The 18,853-nt window shown below is 43.2% G+C and overlaps 1 protein-coding gene across 1 annotated transcript in view; it reads left to right on the forward strand.

The window, feature by feature from the left end:
* Positions 1–18,853, forward strand: part of UNC13A (unc-13 homolog A) — a 271,371-nt gene that overhangs the window by 77,918 nt on the left and 174,600 nt on the right. The window contains exon 12 of the mRNA XM_073543990.1: positions 17,554–17,606. Within this exon, the coding sequence (XP_073400091.1) occupies positions 17,554–17,606 (53 nt within the window). The remainder of the gene's footprint in view (positions 1–17,553; positions 17,607–18,853) is intronic.

Here is an 18,853-nt window from a genome sequence, read left to right on the forward strand (position 1 = left end):
TTTCAGAAAATGGCTGCCAGAGGCAATGTACGTATGTGCAACTTGAGATATCGGGAGATCTGCGGGCATCACCCTCAAGCCCGGGGCCCACAGCATGGTCCCACTTCTGTTGTCACCATCTTCCTGCAGCTGCAACCCTGCTACATTCAGATTATAAGAAGGACCCCCATTTTCCTCACAAATTTGAGGGGGTGCGTCTTATAATCTGAAAACTACGGTATATAGTGGACTAAGCCTTTACAAAAATCATGTACAGTTTAGCTTAAAGGGGTTGTGCGATCTAGAATTACAAGACTGCAGTCACTTTGGCCACCACTTGATACCCCGGAAGAATACCAAGCAAATTGCTTCATTGAGGAGGAAATGAGTTTGTGATATGTGCATGCTATCTGCTCATTCAGTACTCCTCCTCATTACTGAAGTTGTCCAAAGGACAGTCAAAGAGAGAAGAACTGGAATGAGCCTGCAGCCACATTGTGTTCACTCACATTGACACTTGGAGCGCGCTCATGTGCTCATTCAGTGTCAGTATGCAAGCACAGACTTGCAAGTTGATTTTAGACAGCACTCACTTTTACCAATAGAGCACTGTCAATAGGAGGGCGTAATATTACACCAAAGCATAAGCCACGCCAAGTGTGCAACAATGCGACCACATTCGCAAAATAAATAAAAGTTGATTTTTCTGTGATTATTAAAGCTTTGTGCCAGTAATTTTTTCCCCTATACCTGTGTACCTGTGTCAGTGTTAGTGTAGTGTAATATCTGTATGATGATATGCTCATCAATCGCTATCTTCTCATGTACCTTACTATTTAATTACCTTACATCTACAGCTCGTCTCTGCAGACTTCTATATTCTCTGGCCTTTTGCAGCATGTCCTGACTTGTGGCCTAAAACATAACACTGTCATTATAATGTTCCTGAATTAAAATAACCACCTTTGCTGTGCCTTAAATAAGCCCTATGCTGTATCCCTGAAAATATTAATTACGGTAATCCTTACTGTGCTCCTTGCAAAAAAATATTACTCCACACTGTCCCTCTTATGGTACATGACCTCCACGCTATACTCTCCTATAAAATATTCCCACCTCCCTTCCCTTTTATATACTATGACCAGCACACTGCCCGCCCTTGTGTAGTATGACCCTCACACTGCCCTCTTATAAACTAAAACACCACACTGTTCTCCTTATAAATTGTACCCACCCACCACACCTTCCTCATGAACTATGATAGCCACACTGTCCCCACATCATACTGCTACCTCTTCACAATGTCCCACTGTTCCCACTTCATGCTGTTCCCACTCCATACTGAACCCTCCAAGCTGCCCCTCTCCATACTCTGTCCTCACCTTGCCCCTCTCCATACTGTACCCCCATGCTGCCTTTTCTCCATACTGAGCTCTGTATGCTGCCCCTTCTCCATAATGACACCCTTGACACTGCCATGTCTCTGTAAGGGGTTACAAAGAGTATTCTAAGAAATCTAAATCTTTCACCATGTATATAAAGTTATATATTGTAATGCTGCTATAGTATATAGAGAGAGTGCAGTATCAAGTTAGCCCACTAGAAGGGGCACATTAGGACTAAATAGTAGAGGGATACCAACTAGTTAATATAGGAGAGGCCAACCGTGGGTAAGCCAGAAAGTTCCCGGCATGTTAGTGAGTAGGGCCTGAGAGCGCGGACAGGGCGGGAGGACTTTGTAGCATTAAGCAAGGAGCCAAACTCATCCAGGGCTTAAGAGTAGTGGTACACTGGAGAAGAAAAGGAATTCAGGACAGCTACATCATGAAGACCTTCGGCTACATAGGCAGACGCCTGAGTGTCTGGGACGAAACGGACCAGGAACTCCTAAAGCTGGTCAGACGGGTCATATGGATAGCTGAAGTGCTAGGAAGTATGGTGCGACCCGGCAACGTTCCTATGGAGGCAAGGCATCACAGGGACAGAGAGCATCAAACTGTGTAAGGATCTGTGTGCTGTATCTGTATGTGAACTGGACGAGCTGTGTCAAGTGTTAAGTAAAGTTAACTGTTTGAAGCTGGATCTGAACTCTGCTTGACTTTGTTAAGGAACTGGAGCAAGGAACCCCCGCCGTCCAAAGGAGGCCCCTGAGGGCCAGACAAGTGAGTCACAGGGACTTTGTGTGTATGTGGCGGGTGGCCAGGGTGTGCCTGAGCAGCTATCATCGCAGGCCACGACTACGGCCCTGGCACCCCTTACATCTCCACAATGTGACTCCATTGCTGCTTCCTCTCCATACTGTGACCCTTCACACTGCTCCACATTTCGCCTAAGTATCCCCTGTCAATACTGGGCCCCCCCCATGCTGCCCTCTCTCCATACTGACCCCCCACACTGTCCCCCACCATAATGAATCCTTGAATCCTTACACTGTCCTCCATCCATTTTGTTCCTTGTACTGTCCGCTCACTTTGTAAGCCACCCTAACTCCCAATCTACAATAATAGCCACCCTAAACCCCAGTCTATAGTAATAGTTCCCTCTAGCGCACAGTCTAAAGTACTAGCCCCACTAAACCCAAGTCTACAGTAATAGCCACCACTAATCCTCAGTCTACAGTAATAGCGACCACTAATCCCAAGTCTACAGTAATAGCCCCAATCCCCAGTCTACAGTAATAGCGCCCCTAACTCCCAGTCTTTGTAATAGCATCCCTAACCCCCAGTTTCAGTGATAGACCCCCTAACCACCAGTCTACAGTGATAACCCCCTAAACCCCAGTCTGTGACATCAGTAGCGCTTGGACGAAGCTGGAATCTGATTGGTACTCTTCTGACCCCAGAAGTACTAGTACATCCGGGGTCAATCAGCTTCCTGAGTTCATTGTTTATTTGTATTCATGTTTGCAAAACACAAATACAAATGAATGGAGCTGCGCGCTCCCCACTCCTCTGAAGACACAGTAGATTTATCACATTGTCTAAAGGAGAAGGGGGGGTAAAAAAAAACTTGCTCCCTCTATTTGTGCTGCCCTCCTGCAACCCGCCGCTTTAGGCCCTGGACCTTCGGTGCTTAGTGGCAAATACGGGCCTGCCTATCCCTTGTCTTCTCATTGACTTATGGCTGGCAGCAGGCTGTTTAACAGGTCACATTGGTGCATATCATTTCAGACATAAGTCATGTTACTGCTTATACCAGCTTAGGCTACGCGCACACGCTGCGGAATGGGGTGCGGATTTGGTCGCGCGGATTTTGTAAAATCCGCAGGTAAATCTGCAGGTCAAAAGACCTGCGGTTTAACCTGCGGATTGCTCTGCGGTTTTGCCCTGCAGTTTTTCATCTCCACAATGTAGGAGATGGCAAACCGCAGCGGAATCCGCAGAAAGAATTGACATGTCAATTCTTTCTGCGGTTTCAAAACCGCAGGAAAACCGCACGGAAAAATCCGCACCATCTGCACTGCGTTTTTTTATTCCCATAGGGAATAATGGTACTGTACACCGCAGCAAAAACTGCTGCGGACCCGCAGCGGCCAAATCCGCTGCGGAACCGCAGCAGAATCCGCAGCGTGTGCACACAGCCTAAGTGTTAATTTTTCTCTTTCTCCTGATACTGCTGTGTTGTACAAAGTCCATTTTTTTCTGCAGCAGCAGTCCCTGTAAGCATCAGGGAGCCACATAATCCTTTTCCTTAAGTGGATTGTGTTAATTAATGAGTACTGCCTTCTTTTCTAAGACTGGGCAATTGACTATTTCTTGATGTCAGAACCCAGGAGAGATCCTGATAAATTCAGCAACCACATTTTTAGCTTGTACTAGAAACAACGATAAATTTCAGTGCGGTCAATACAATTCACTCTGTCCTGTATGCCTTGTAGTAATAGTCATTATCTGTCACTCCAACACCTTCCCTGGCCAGTACCAACATGTATTGAACATGCTAAGCTGCACTAGACAATGGATAAAAGTAATTTTTAGCCAAGACTGACTGAACCAAACGATTTGCTGTCTTCCTGTTGCCAGGGTTCAGCATGAGGTAGAATGGGAGGTTAAATTCCTAAGGTTGGGGGGACAGATGATGATTTGATGTTGCTTAGTCATGGTTGGACTCTTCATGATTGGGCTGTAAATCTTCCTTGTTTTATACTCTGTGGCAGGTCGTCGATTTGTCCACAGCCGCTACCCGTGTTCCTGGAACGTTGCCCACATCCAAAACACCACTTGTGGCAGGTTGGCTCATTCAGCTGCTCCCTGAGTAGACACAGGAACACTTGGTATTAAAGTCTCTGGGTAGTTTATTGCTTCATAAACCACAAAGCAAAGTAATAACTCAAAATAGCCTTCTGGCACAAGTGATATGGTGAGTAGGCATCCCACCAATCTCTCACCTACTCCCCAAAAGCCAGACCCTTGTAATGGCTGGATAACCCCTTCAGCCATAGCATGCTGGAGAGAAACTTATGGGTTTCAGATCACGGAAGAAAGCACTCAACGTGATACATATCTCCCCTCACATACAAAAACAGTGACCATGTCACATTCCTCCCTGTCACTGTGCCCAAAGCCAGGGATTTTTGCACCTTCAGACACCAAACCTGGAATTTGGTAGAGCGCAATTTGCATTACCGTATAACTTCCCTGGTCTATGCTCTACGTGGAACCTGAAATCTTGGAGGCCTAAGAACCACCTAGTCACCCTGGTATTCTTACCCTTCTTTTCCCTCAATCATCTCAGAGGAGCATTGTCTGACACTAGCTTAAACCTATGGCTTAGCAGGTAATATTTCAGTGTATCTACAACCCATTTTATGACTAAGCATTCCTCGCATGAAGAGAGCTTCCAGCTCACAAACAGGATGGGATGTTCTTCCCCATTTATTTCCTGAGGCTGCATGGCTCCCAAGCCAACTTCTGAAGCATCTGTCTAGACCACAAATTCTTTTCCGAAGTCCGGTGCGACCAGACCCGGATGTTTACGAAGAGCCTGCTAAAGCTCCTGGAATGCCATCTCAGTCTCAGCATTCCATTTAATCATCATCGATTTGGTGCCTTTAAGTAGATCCGTCAAAGGTGTGGCAATTATGGTGAAATTTGTGATAAACCGCCATTAATAACCCAAAATTCCAAGAACTGCCCTCACTTGATTTTTGGAAAGCGGTTGTGGCCACTTCTAAATTGCCTCAACCTTGTGTATTACGTAGCCTAAGTACTTGGCCTCTTCCTTCCCTATTGTACATTTTTTCGAGTTTACATTGAACCCCGTATTTCTCAATGCATCCAGGATTGCCTGTATCTTTGGTAGATGACAACCCTAGTCAGGGCTGAAGACCACAATGTCACCTTGGTTGGTCATGGCATACTTCTTATGCAGAGTTAGGATACGATCCATAGCACCCTGGAAGGTTGATGGGGCCCCTTGCAATCTAAAGGCCACTAGGGTATTGGAAACGCCCATCAGGTGTCGAGAAGGCCGTCTTCTCCTTAGAACTTTGTGACATGGGGATCTCTCAGTAGCCCTTCATCAGGTCGAGGGTTGTAATGTACCTCGCGAGTCCAAGTCTCTTAATGAGTTCATCCACACGGGACATAAGCTACGCATCACAACTGGAGACCTCATTCAGCCTGCGTTATTCATTACAAATTCGCCACTCACCATCAGGCTTCGGCACGAGGACGATGGGACTCGACCATCCACTTTTTGACTCCTCTATCACCCCCAGGTCTAGGATTCTCTTCATCTCATTTGATATTACCTCCCACTGTGCTTTTGGAATTCCACAGGGCTTGAGGTTCACCATTATATTTGGCTCTGACAACACGTCATGCTCCACCACCTGCGTATGCCCTGGCAACTCAGAGAACTCGTCCTGGTTTTGCTGCAACAGCTCCCGACAATGTTGCCTCTAGGCTGGCATCAGAGTCTCTGCAATTGTGACATCGTCCACTGTGGCTTCGGGAATGTCTCCCAAGCAAGGGGTTTCCAGCAATTCACAATCTCACCATGGCTTGAGCAAGTTCACATGATATATTTGATGTGGCTTCCTTCGACGTGGCTGGTATATCTTGTAATTCACCTCACCCAGTTTTTCCACCACCTCATTTGGGCCTTGCCACTTAGCTAGGAATTTGCTCTCTACCGTGGGGATAAGCACTAGCCATGAGGTCCCTGGGCTGGAACTGTTTTAGCCTCGCTGATTGGTTATACACCCTTGCCTGTTCTTCCTGTGCCTAGAGAAGATGTGCCTTTACGATATGCATTGCTTTCGCCATCCTCTTCTCTAACTGGGTGACATGCTCTATGATGCTCTGGTGTGGGGTGACCTCGGCTTCACAAGTTTCCTTGGCAATGTCCAGGAGCACTCGTAAATGTCGACCATACAAGAGCTCGAGCAGCTAGAAGCCAGTGGAGGCTTGAGGAACTTCTCTGACAGAGAAGAGCAGAAATGGAAGCAGATAGTCCCAGTCTTGATCGTTCTTCTCAATGACCTTCTTGAGCATGGCCTTTAAGGCCTTATTGAAGCTCTCTACAATTCTGTCTGTATGCGGATGGTAGACAGTGATTCGCAGTTGGGCAATCTGAAGGACCTTACCCAGCTCCCTCATCATCTTGTTCATGAAAGGGGTTCCATGGTCTGTCAAAATCTCTTTCAGCAGGCCAGTCCTAGCCAAAATATGGACAAGTTTCAGGGTGAAACTCTTGGCTGAAGAGTTCCTTGTGGTACTTCTTCAGGGTACAGGGTAGCATAGTCGATGACTACTAGGATGTATTGATGCCCTCGTGCAGACTTTACTAGTGGATCTACTAGGTCCATGGCAATTGTCTCAAATGGGATTTCTATTACAGGTAACGGGACTAGGGGACCTCTATTGGCAGGTGGGGCAGGGCCTACAATAATTTAGGATCTCCCGGTAACATCGCGGCCAATAGAACCTCTTCATTCTTTCCTGCCTCTTCTCTGCCCTTAGATTTTCCCCCAAAATATGTGAATGGGCCATGTCTAAAACCCTCCACTGGTAGGGTCCTGGAACGAACAGCTGCTCCACTATCCCACCTCCCCTCAGTGTGTGCACCCAATACAATAACTCACCATTGACTGCAAAGTTTGGGAATCTGGTGTCAACCCCCCCAGCTATTGAGCAACCCCATCTATCACAGACACATTTTCTAATTCCCCTTTTAGGGTAAGATCCCGCATTCAAGTAGTCCTAAAATATTCTCCAGAAACCCCCAGTTCAGGAACCTCGGCCTCACTGGTCACCATCTCGTCACCAGCCAGGACACACACAAGGGGAACTCATCCACCTCCGATAGCGATGGGGTTTCCTCAGGTTTGATCTGGCTAATGTCTGAGACAGTCACTTAGTATCCTCACCTTTCTCCACAAGTTCCAAAACAGGCTGAAATCTTGCTGTATTTTCACAGGATGTAGCAAGTCTTTGACAACCCCGACCTCATGGGACTTAGTAACCTGTCACGTTTTTATCGACACTCCTGCAATGGGGTAGTCCTTGGCATCTCCATGGATACAGCGGACACCCACATGTTTTCCTGTGATCAACTGGTGGGGAGTATGGCCCTTATCAGGGACACGAAACTCCTTGAGTCCAAGAGTCCTGACACCAGCACCCCATTTATGGTCACGGTACATACCTGTGGCCCCTCTCCGGGCTGATAGTCAAAACTGCAGGCCGGATAGGCATAGTACGAACATCACCTCCCTAGGAGGTAGTCCATCTGCTCGGAAGACATAGGACAATGGGCAGCTATGTGTCCAGGACCGTGACATCTCCAGCAGACCAGATCTTTACCAGTAGCCTTTGGCAACCCCTCAGCTACTCCTTGGGATCTCGGACTCCCCACAGTGGTGGCTCTACTACCCCTCATTTGGGACTCCTCGGGCTTCTGCTGGGTACCCGAGTATGGAGATGCACCACCCCCCGGCTTCCCTAGGGACCTCTCAACCACCTAGTACCTTTGTACAAGGCCCACTAGGTCATCTGCATTCCTGGGGTCTCCTTGGGCAACACAGGTTTGCACCGACCTAGTGAGGGAGTGAATAAATCTGTCTATAGTAGTGAGGAAAACTGGGAAAAGGAAAAGCGCACAATAGGGTTTTACATGTTAAAACAATACAGAAATCAACATGGATCTGCTCACCTGGTGGTGTTGCAACAAAGCAACAGGTATCAAACACATATATCAACTGCTGCAGGACACAAGTCCAAAGGACTTACATAAAGAACATATCCGGGGAAGTGTCACTGGATGCGCTGTTGATAATTATATCCAAAGAATATTTTCCTTGAAAACTTTATTTTAGCAGGTTTACAAAGTCAACGCGTTTCGAGGTCAACACAGGACCTCTTCATTAGGACAAAAACCTAATGCAATAAGTCAAACATCTGAGAGCGGGGAAGTTTGTCACCTTAATACTCCCAGTGATGAACCCTTTGGGCTCTGACAGGCATAGTGACCCCTGAGCGTGCCAATTTCTGCTTTTAACTTGGCATGTTCCCAGGCTTCTTGTAAGGCCAATAATAAGCCTTCTGGGGTTTACCAGTCAGATATGGGGTCAACACCTCCACCCACTGCTCTGGAGGCAGCGTCTCCCGCTCTGCTACCCATTCCAAAACAGTCAAAAATGCCTCTACATCATCACCTGGCGTCATTTTCTGCATCGCTTGTCTTACCGCCTTCCACATGCATATGTCATCACCTGGACTTGTGGAACGTGATACTGGCCTCTCACAAACCGCCTCGGTTAGCAGCTCAATCTGCTGCTGTTGTCTGAAGTGGTCTTTTTAGTATTGTTGCTGTTATGGCAGCTGCTGCTGGTGCTGTTACTTCTGTTGCATAAGCAGCTTACCCGTCTACTGATGAGCCAGCTGTTGCTGCTGCTTTGCTTCATCAATCGATCAGGTCCTCCATGCTGTCTGTCGTCTCCTGGCTTCTGGCCGACTTTACCCAGGACATGCGATTTGTCCACAGCCACTACCCGTGTTCCTGGAATGTTGCCCGCATCCAAAACACCACTTGTGGCAGGTCGGCTCACTCAGCTGCTCCTTGAGGCAGACACAGGAACACTTGATATTAAAGTCTCTGGGTGGCTTATTGCTTCATAAACCACAAAGGAAGTAATAACACAAAATAGCCTTTCTGGCAAAATCTCCATACAAAAAGTCCTTAAAATCTTGTGAGAGGAATTACAAAGAAGGTAAACACTAAAAAAAAAATGTTATGTTATTTATTGAGCCCCTCAACATCACTGAGGAGTTGGTAGGTCAGTTGTGTAATCAAATGAGCAGGCAACACAATCCGGTACAGAGGTGATAATGGGAGATTTTTACTACACAGATATTGATTGGGATCATGGTTCTGCTTCAGCAAATAAGGGGAAAAAGTTTGTTGCAGTATAAATGGTTGAGCCATTTTGTGGAAAATCCATCAAGATGCAATGCTCTGTTGGATTTGATAATTTCTAATAATTCAAAGCTTGTTGGAAATGTCACTGTTTGCAAATATCTTGGTACACGTGACCATAATTTAATTTAATTTGGATTAAACTGTAAAAACACATAAATACAGTGTTAGAAAAGATAATTTTCCGAGGTTGATAGCTTTTCACCACATTGACTAGGAGCTGCAATTGCCAGATTGTGACAGCGATATAAATGATAAATGGGGGCAATCTAAATCTATATAGGTTATTCAAACTTCAAAATGTATTTCTATGTGTATCAGTATAGATGACAGTAATGAAATCCCACATGGTTTACACTGACTGTTGAAAAGGCTAATAATGACAAAAAAGGACATTTTAAAAAATGTAAATCTAGGTAGTCAGCTCTGCTCTTTAAAAACTACAAAGAGCTGAAAGTAATCTGTAATAAAATCAGATAAAATACAAAATGTATGGCAGGTAGACAAATAAAGCAATAAACAAATCTAGATATATAAATGTAAAAAAATTGTAACAGAAAATTGGTCACTGAATATCAGGAAAAGGTACTGTATAATTAATAAGTAGGTTCTTTAGCTTTGTATATACTGTAGGGGTTCACTCTCGGGTAGCACTTAGAATACAAAGCTACAGGGTTTTATATCACACACGGAATAGTGTTTATTTATACTGGTTGCACAGTACCATGAACAAATCCATAAACATGAAATCCCTAGCCTTGTCCAGACACTATCTAAACAATATAGACCATGGTTATTCAGACATGGCTGACCTACTCTCAGTTCGGTCACAGAAAACAGCTGTTGTCCATAGCAACCAGTGATAGTTGCAGTTAGGTGCACACGGCCTTTGCAGTCTCTTTTCAGAGACTCTGGCTTGTCTCCCTGCAGCTCCAACACAATCCACTCTGTTCAGCTTCCCCAGCTGACTGACCAGTGGACATATGGCCTGGCTTTAGTCCTAGCCATCCAGGTGCACCTAATCAGGAACGGTAGTGCTAGATTTTAACATAGCCTACCTGGCTCTCCTACAATACCAAAGAGGAGAGAGTCTCTGATGTAGTCGAGGTCATTGCTTTTAATACATAGCTTTAAGGTTGAAAGAAGACTTATGTCCATTGAATTCAACCTACAACTAAGGATGGGAGGACCCGTCATTGTTCGGGTCTGTTGGGTTAGGCTGAACCTTATAAAAAAAGTTTGGTTTGGACCAGTTTGGTACTCAAACATGATTCCAAACCCCATTCAAGTGAATGTGCCTGAACATCAGGCGGTTTTCATGCTGTCATCTGGGTGACAGTGAGGGAAACACTGTCTCTGACCGGTGGTAACATTACTGATGTCACCGCCAGTCACAGCCACTGGGTATCGCGGATCCCTTTGGGTTCTCATGCTGCGCGGTAGACAGTGTGTGAGCTAGCAGCTGTGACTGGTGGCGAAAGGGTTACCACTGGTCAGACGTCGGCTGATGACTACTACTCTCTTCATCGTGCACCTGGTCTTGCTAATAGCAGCGAGAGCAGGCGACGCTGATGGGAGCATTCACAAGCTGATGCCTGAGCATAGTAAGAAATATGTCAGTAAGATCTATCATTAGTGCAGTACGTGTGCAGCTTACTATAGAGGTATTTATTTAGCTAATAAAGAAATAAATAAAAAATTGGCTTGGGGTGCACTTTAAGTGTAATACTCAGCTGAGGGAAAGCAGACATCTGGTGCCTGGTGTTATTATTCTGGGAGGGAAGCTATAAACATGGAGCTTCCCAGGCTATAAATATCATCTACCAACTGTTTGTGTAGCCTTTACTGATTATTAAAAAAAAAACCAAAAAATGATGTGGGGTCCCCCCTATTTTTAATAATAGGGCCATAAATATTGACCATGGATATTGGCCCCCTCCCAGACTAATAACACCAGCCCTAAGCCGCCCCCGAAATGGCACATCCATTAGATGTGCTATTTCTGGTGCTTAGTCTCAGCTCTTCCCACTTGCCTTGGTGCATTGGCAAGCGTGGTAATGGTTTTGGGGTTGATGTCAGCTGTATAATGTTCATTAACATCAAGCCCAAGGGTTAGTAATTGAGAGGCATCTTTAAGACACCCCCATTACTAACGCCATAGTAGAAAGTAATAAACACACAGACAAAAGTGTTATGAGTTCATTTTCTCCTTCACCTCTGATGTCTGATGAACTCCCTCTGCTGGTGAAAGGAGGTAGTGAAATTGATCTGGATGGGAAGAACCTGTCATCTGAACAGGTGGAGTGTGATTGGACATCCAGAATTTCTGAGTGGATATAAGGCAGCTGACGCCCTGCAAAGTTGCTGGTGATCCTTTCTGCTCTGAGCTCTGGCATCCAGTTTAGTTCCTGTCTACTAAAAGCTAAGTTTTTCATCTGCTATTTTTCCATGAGATTTTGTCTGTTTACTTAGTGTTTGTGTTCAGCCTGCCCTGGTTGGGACGGGCTGAATTCCATTTTTGTCTTTGATCAGTTGATCTCTTTGCTCTGTCTTCAGAATATACCTGAGTGCTGATATAGTGATTTTGAAGTCTAGTGACTTCAGGGCCTTTTCTATCAGACGTGTTGGACATTATTTTTGGCAGGGTTTTTTGCGTGATTGCAGCCAGCATCTTTTCTGTCCTTTCCTATCTAGATAGTTGGGCCCCATCATTTGCTCAGCCTGTCTTTCTGTCTGTGTTTGTGTTTTCATCTGTTTTTCACCGACAATACATGTTGGGGGCTGTCTATTGCTTTGGGGTCTGCTCTGGGGCAGTTTAGATTTCCCCTTTCTTTCTTTAGGCTTATTTAGCTCTCCGGCTGTGACGAAGGGTCTAGGGCACCGTAGGAACCCCCCACAGCTACTGTTAGTTGTGGTGAATAGGATCAGGGGTCTGCAATCCGCTAGCTACCAACCTCTCCAGTTTTCTGGACTTAGCTTGTGTTTTTGTTTTTTCCTCCTCCGGTGACTCATTCATAACACAAAAGTCCTTTAATTGTGCAAACACTCCCCAACCCTCTTTTACATATTTATTACCTTAAAAAAAAAATAAAGTAATCCAAAGGGGTCTGTCGTAAATCCATCTCACGTCCCACGACTATCCCCAACTCTGCTACATCCAGATGCAGTGCTGAGCGGTGTCATTAGTAATGTGACCGCTCTGCATGATGTCCGAAAAACTCTGATCTTAGCATGTGAATACGGCTGCTGCAAAGAGTGCTGACGTCAGTAAGCTTATCACAGTTTATAGGCGATGAATTGTAGTAACCTTAATAGCATCAATGCTCGCAGCGTGAGAAAATTGACTGTGAATGACCGGCGCAATATGTAAAACAATAAAAAAGTAAAAAACAAAAAGACGTGGGGTCCCCTCTATTTTTGATAACCAGCCAAGATAAACCAGACAGCTGAGAGTTGTAGCCTGCAGGTGTCTGTTTTACCTGTGCTTGTTATCAAAAATAGAAGTGACCCCAAGTCTTTTTTTTTTACGTTTTAATATTTTTACCTATTGCATTGGCCAATCACAGTCATACCAATATTTGGCACGGCTGTGATGGAGCCGGAAGTGCCCACGCTGGAAAAACTTGTTGATTGGCTGCGCTGCAGCCTTTCCACAGGCGTTGTTCACCCTGCCGAACCCAAACAGTAACACAGACTTTGGGGAGAAGTCCTTGTTCGGGGTCCATGCACAGACACTAGGTGTCTGATATAGACACTAAACTTTACCGTTTGAGTTCACCCACCCCTACCTATAATCTAACATGTTGATCCAGAGAAGACAAAAACTCCATGGGGCAGACACTAATAACTCCATATTGGGGGAAAAATTCCTTCCCGAGTCCTGATATGGCAGACTAATTCCCTCATACTCATACCTGGCCTGTAATATTAATTTTTTAAAGATGAGGCTTGCAGGCCCTCATTTTACTTGTTTAGTAGATTGACCAAAGTCTCATTGCTCTTACAGTAGAGAATCACAATCTATGATGATAATGAAACTTTCTTGCCTCTACACTTGGAGGATCCTTTCTCCTCACCGACACAGGCCTAGGTGTAAAACAGCCACTTAGAAGATCAATGTACTGTTCTGTCATATATTTGTGCATTGTAATAAGATCGCCCCTAAGCCTTAATTTTTCTAATCTTAATATCCTCAGGTATAATAAAATGCCTTGGTACTGCAGGCCACCCATTCTCTTAAAGGGAAATTGTCAGGAGGAATTTCTACTTATAACTTAATGTACTGTATAACTGTAGAGATGCTGTTATTCTACTTAAATTGATTCTTTTCTTGTGGAAATATGAACCCTGCCATTACTGAGAAATCTGTCAATGAAGTTCTATGCAATTTACTGCAAGTGCATTGAGACATATCAAAATACTTGAAGCTCTCTGGCCCTCACTCCTTATTTCTTCAAGTGTGTAATCACTCGGCCCATCAGGAGGCTTAATAAAGCTAATAAAGTACTGGAAAATATAATCTCCAGAAAGAAATTAATTGTAGTGTATAATTATGTGGCACATTCATAATAGAAAAACCTTAACAGTATATTAAAGGTTATTAAAGATATAGAATACCAAAAAGATGTAAAAGGTAGTATATTATTGTATTTGTTATAGTGAGTATACTAAGGAGAGGACATGATGGGCCAATAAAGGGATCTAAAATGATTCTGTAATCTATTGTAGGGCTCTCATCTAGTGTAAGGCCATCTTATACATACTTTCCTCTTCATACTTGAAACAATTAAGGAAAAGAGGATGTGGGGTAATACGTGCATTCCCACCCATAGCATATCCTAACATCCAAATGCATTTCACCATAGAATTAACAATTGGAAATGAAGAAATGTGTGCATAATAGCAGTGGAGATGAGAAAACCCCTACTTAGAAGTTCTGGGCTCGTACTGGACAGTTAGCGCCAGGTGTTAAACGCCTAACTCTGACTTCTCCCGTTACAAAGTTCACAGTTCCCGGGGGAAAGTCCTTTACAGAGAGAGAGGATTTTCCAGTTCAAAAGTTTGGGTCTCCATTGTTTTCAATGGGGTTTGGGTTCTGAATTAAATTTGGGTACAGTTCTGGTACCCAAACCAAACTTTGGAATAAAGTTTGGGTCGGGTACCAGAACCCGGACTTCCATGGGTCTACTCATCCCTAAATAGCAGGATAATTAGATTCAGTCTGTCTCACATACATAGATATGCCAATATGCTTCATGCTTCCATGTGTTATATTAATATGTCCTTAATACCAATATAGTCATTCTACTCCAAAATAAGTGAGATAAACTTCCTGGACAATGTTTAGTCCCTCTTACCAACCCCTCCCTAGAAAGGTCTAAAAAACACATGTAACAATCACATTTAGTGATGGTCCCCACAGGTGATTCAAGTAACTATGTACACCATTAAACGTAATAATTATTGTGTAAAATTGATTAGAGGGGCCTGTAAATGACTAAATACAGAAATACGTGGTAGAAACTAGTATTAAAAGTTATAGCCAGAACTATTTTCATAAGGATAGAAGTTGTCAAACCAACCTGATTACAGGTAGCAGCCTGTTATGTGACATTCATAGTTATAGTTCTTGATTCATCATTGCCTTTGTACCTGTTATTTTGTCTAGTTTTGTGTGTTTTTCTTTTATCCCTTCACTTATTTATGTGGTTTTCATAAATAAGAGTTGAGAAGAAAGATTCCCAGGACTTTGGTCCCGTGGCTGTGTCTATTGTCCTTGGCTGCTTGACCATAGCCATATCTATTCTCCGTGGCTACTGGACCATAGCCCGTTGAACTTCCTCCTACCTGCTGGCCTCTAGGCGCTTCTCTTGATTACTAGGCCTATCGCAACATCGTGTGTCAGTTACGCCACAACGATGACGTCATACCAGGCTTATTAATCAGAAAAGTAGCTGAGGAGGCTGGCAAATAAGAGGATGTTCGCAGGGCTCTGGTATGGCAGCCACGGAGACCGAGGTTGCAAATCTTTTTGCTAAACTCTGCATGCCCATGTATCCAGTTTGAGGGGGGTAAAAATAATGAAAGACTTTCTTTAAGCCCACTCTAGCTATTTGTAAAATAAATTCTGTTTCTACTCACAGATCAGACTGTGGAATTGGTAATGCTCTCTGAGGTTAATCTAGAAAACTAATTATGCACTCCAGAAAAGGGAAGGTATCAATTAGAGTCATACGGTTATAACGCTTTTTTTTAACACTAACTATATAGCTGCTCAAACACACTGCCAACAGCTTTTCCGTTAGAGATGTGACCTTTGAAATAGGATTTTGTGTAGATACCTTTTCTTGCCAGCCATATTCTAAAAGTAACTCATGTTGCACATGGCCTTTGCCATGCATCTGTTTTGTGTCTCCCAGAAATTGCTCTTTTCTGAAGAGAAAGAATTGGGAAAAAAACCATATCTCCTCTTACACCCCCTATTCCAGGGAAAGAAATCATTGTCTATGGAGATACTTCCAGGCACACTTTGAGGGTCTTCCAAGATGTACAATTTTCAAAATTCTGACTCTGGTCACGTGTTACTTGGAAACAAGACTTATATGATCATAGAAGCAGATTACCCGCAATCTCTGGGGGTCTTCAAGAGGCTCCCCTAAACCAATTATATGTTGGAGTGTGCCATTGGAAGCTGCAAGCTGGAATTAGAAACCAGTTGAAGATGTGTACGGCATGACTAGCGGCCTTGTTGTCTTGTTGTTCTTCACTGGAACTTACCATAAATGGTTTAAGCTGTGCAACTAAGATGAAGGCAAACACTAAATGGCTTACTTTAAGTTGTATTCTTGCACTGTATTTCTTCTATTATATCTGAAGTATACATTATGATCAATTGTGTAAGCATGCCAGCCATGACATGGCGCTTGCATTCATATAGGTTTCTACACAAATATATTACCTGTACAACTGGAAACCCCACTCTCTCAGGGCTAGGCTCACAAAACGTAAAGGGATAGGTAAGAACTAGCTTTCTTTTGCACCTCTTTCAAAAGGCCTAAGGAAATGGGAGTATATATATACAATCTGGATGAGGGAAAGCACTGTTCTTATTAGTACAATGCTTATTATATTACAGCCAAACGATTTCTTTCACTTTAAAGGGCTTTTTCAACTAGGTATTAAATTTCAAATGAAAATAGATTAATTTTACTAGAATATTTTATTTGAAGTTGTCTAGTACTTAACAAGCTCTGTTGAATGGTCCCAAGGCAGTGGTAAAACATAGATACCTTCCTGACAGGTGTGCCTCCACAGTCAGCATTGTGTCCCTTGACAATCTGCTGCCATCAATATCCGGTTGGGAGTCGCATGGCTACTATTATTATTTTATTATTATTATTATTATATATTTTTACAGCACCATTAATTCCATCGTGCTGTACATACATATTAAATGCATGCAATAAGTAAACAAGCTGACAGGCAAAGGACGAGAGGACCCTCACAGGCTTACATTCTGTACCGCTGCAGTCAAACAAAAGTTGCTGATCGGCTGCAGCCTTCGCGTTTCATCTGAGTGGAAGAAACCGTCCAGGAGGATGAGATTAAATTTCTTGTGTTTTTCCACCCTCCCGGGGCCATTCAGAAAGGGTTGTTAAATAGTGGACAGGCTGTTGTGGAGTTGCCATTACTTGACCATTACTTTATTAAGACAGCTTACCTAATTCAAATGAATTTAATCTTTCTAGCTTTTTTTCTCATTTTCATTTGAAACGCCTTAAAGAACATTTTTGTCTATCAAAGGAATAAAGATTGTATACATTTTCTTCTGTGCGCTGTGCATTTCACATGATTTCTTACATTTGAAGCATTGCTAGAATCTTATAAAATATTATATTAGAGAACCCATTTCTTCACAGTGCGGAAACTTTGCATGCTCCAGTGTAGCCGATATGCAAACTATTCTGCAGTGTTCACGAGAGCTTCCATAGGAGATGACATTTTACCGGGTCAGAAATTGATATGAGCCAAAAAAATGTATGTAAAGTTTTGTAGAATATAAAACAGTAAATAAATAAAAGTTGGTTTTGATCGCAAAATACGTCCATTTGTCATGAACTCAAATATTTATTGTTGTTCATGTTTTTCTCTTAGGCCAGAGGTGAAGGCAGTGGGGAAATGTCAAAGTCTCTGTGGTTTAAAGATGGGTATGTGACATCCTGTATTATCTCTCATTTTTAGCTTGTAACTGTAGTTCTAATATTTATCTAAAGTGATGTAAAAGATTAGGCCATTTAAGTTCATCTGCTTTCTGTGTCATTCAGGTTTTCTAATGTTCACCTAATTAATGAACATCCTATCTCCAGTTAGTATACGGTATAATCACTTTCTGCTCCACCACTTACCAGTTTTATACAGCAAGTAACGAAGCTGCCAACAATTGGGATCACCAGTCTTAATTAAAGTGTCCATTTGGAGCAAATGGTGTCATGTGTACTACAGACACTACAATTTGCGCTTTTTATGAAGTTTTTTCTATACCTTTTTTCTATACTTCATAAGTTTGCCTTTAATATGGACAGGATTCGTAACAAACTATTACCGATCACTTTTGATCTGTATACTAACAGCTCCCATTGAACTGCAGTAGCTTACAAAAGTATTCACCCCCTTGGTTTTTTACATATTTTGTTACAACCTGTGTTTAAATATTTTCTTTATGTGATTTGTGTGTGATTCATCAGCACTAAACAGTCTAAGTTGGTGAAGTGAACTGAGAAAAAAATTAGCATAAATTAAATTTATGGGACCAAATAACTAAAAATTGTCATGTGCATATGTATTCACCCCTTTTGCGATAAAGCCCCTAAAAATTTCTGGTGTAAGCAATTCCCTTTATAAGTCACATGCTTAGTAAAAGAAGGCCACCTGTGTGTAATCTAAGTGTCACATGGTCTATCAGTATATACACTTTACCTTTTCTGAAAGACCACAGAGGCTACAACACCATTAAGCAAAAGGCATCACTAACCGAACAACACCATGAAGAACAAGGAGATGTCCAAACAAGTCAGGGACAAAGTAGTTGAGAAGTACATGTCAGGGTTGGGTTATATAAAATATCCCCTAGAGCACCATCAAATCCATAATCATCAAATGTAAAGAACATCGTACCACAACAAACCTGCCAAGAGAGGGTGAACCACCAAAACTCTCCGCTTGGGCATTAATCAGAGAGGCAGCACACCAAAGGTAACCATGAAGGAGCTGCAGAGTTCCCAGAGACTCTAGTATCTGTCCACATGACCACAATAAGTTGTACACTATATAGAGGCGGCCTTTATAGAAGTGTGGACAGAAAAAAGCCTTTACTTACATTACACATACAAATTGTGAGGCTGCCAAAAGACATGAGGTAGTCTCCCCAAATGTATGAAAGAAGGTGCTGTGGTGA

Source organism: Dendrobates tinctorius, unplaced genomic scaffold (assembly GCF_039654945.1).
Source record: "Dendrobates tinctorius isolate UK_male_01 unplaced genomic scaffold, ASM3965494v1 ptg000011l, whole genome shotgun sequence".
Taxonomy (NCBI): Eukaryota; Metazoa; Chordata; class Amphibia; order Anura; family Dendrobatidae; genus Dendrobates; species Dendrobates tinctorius.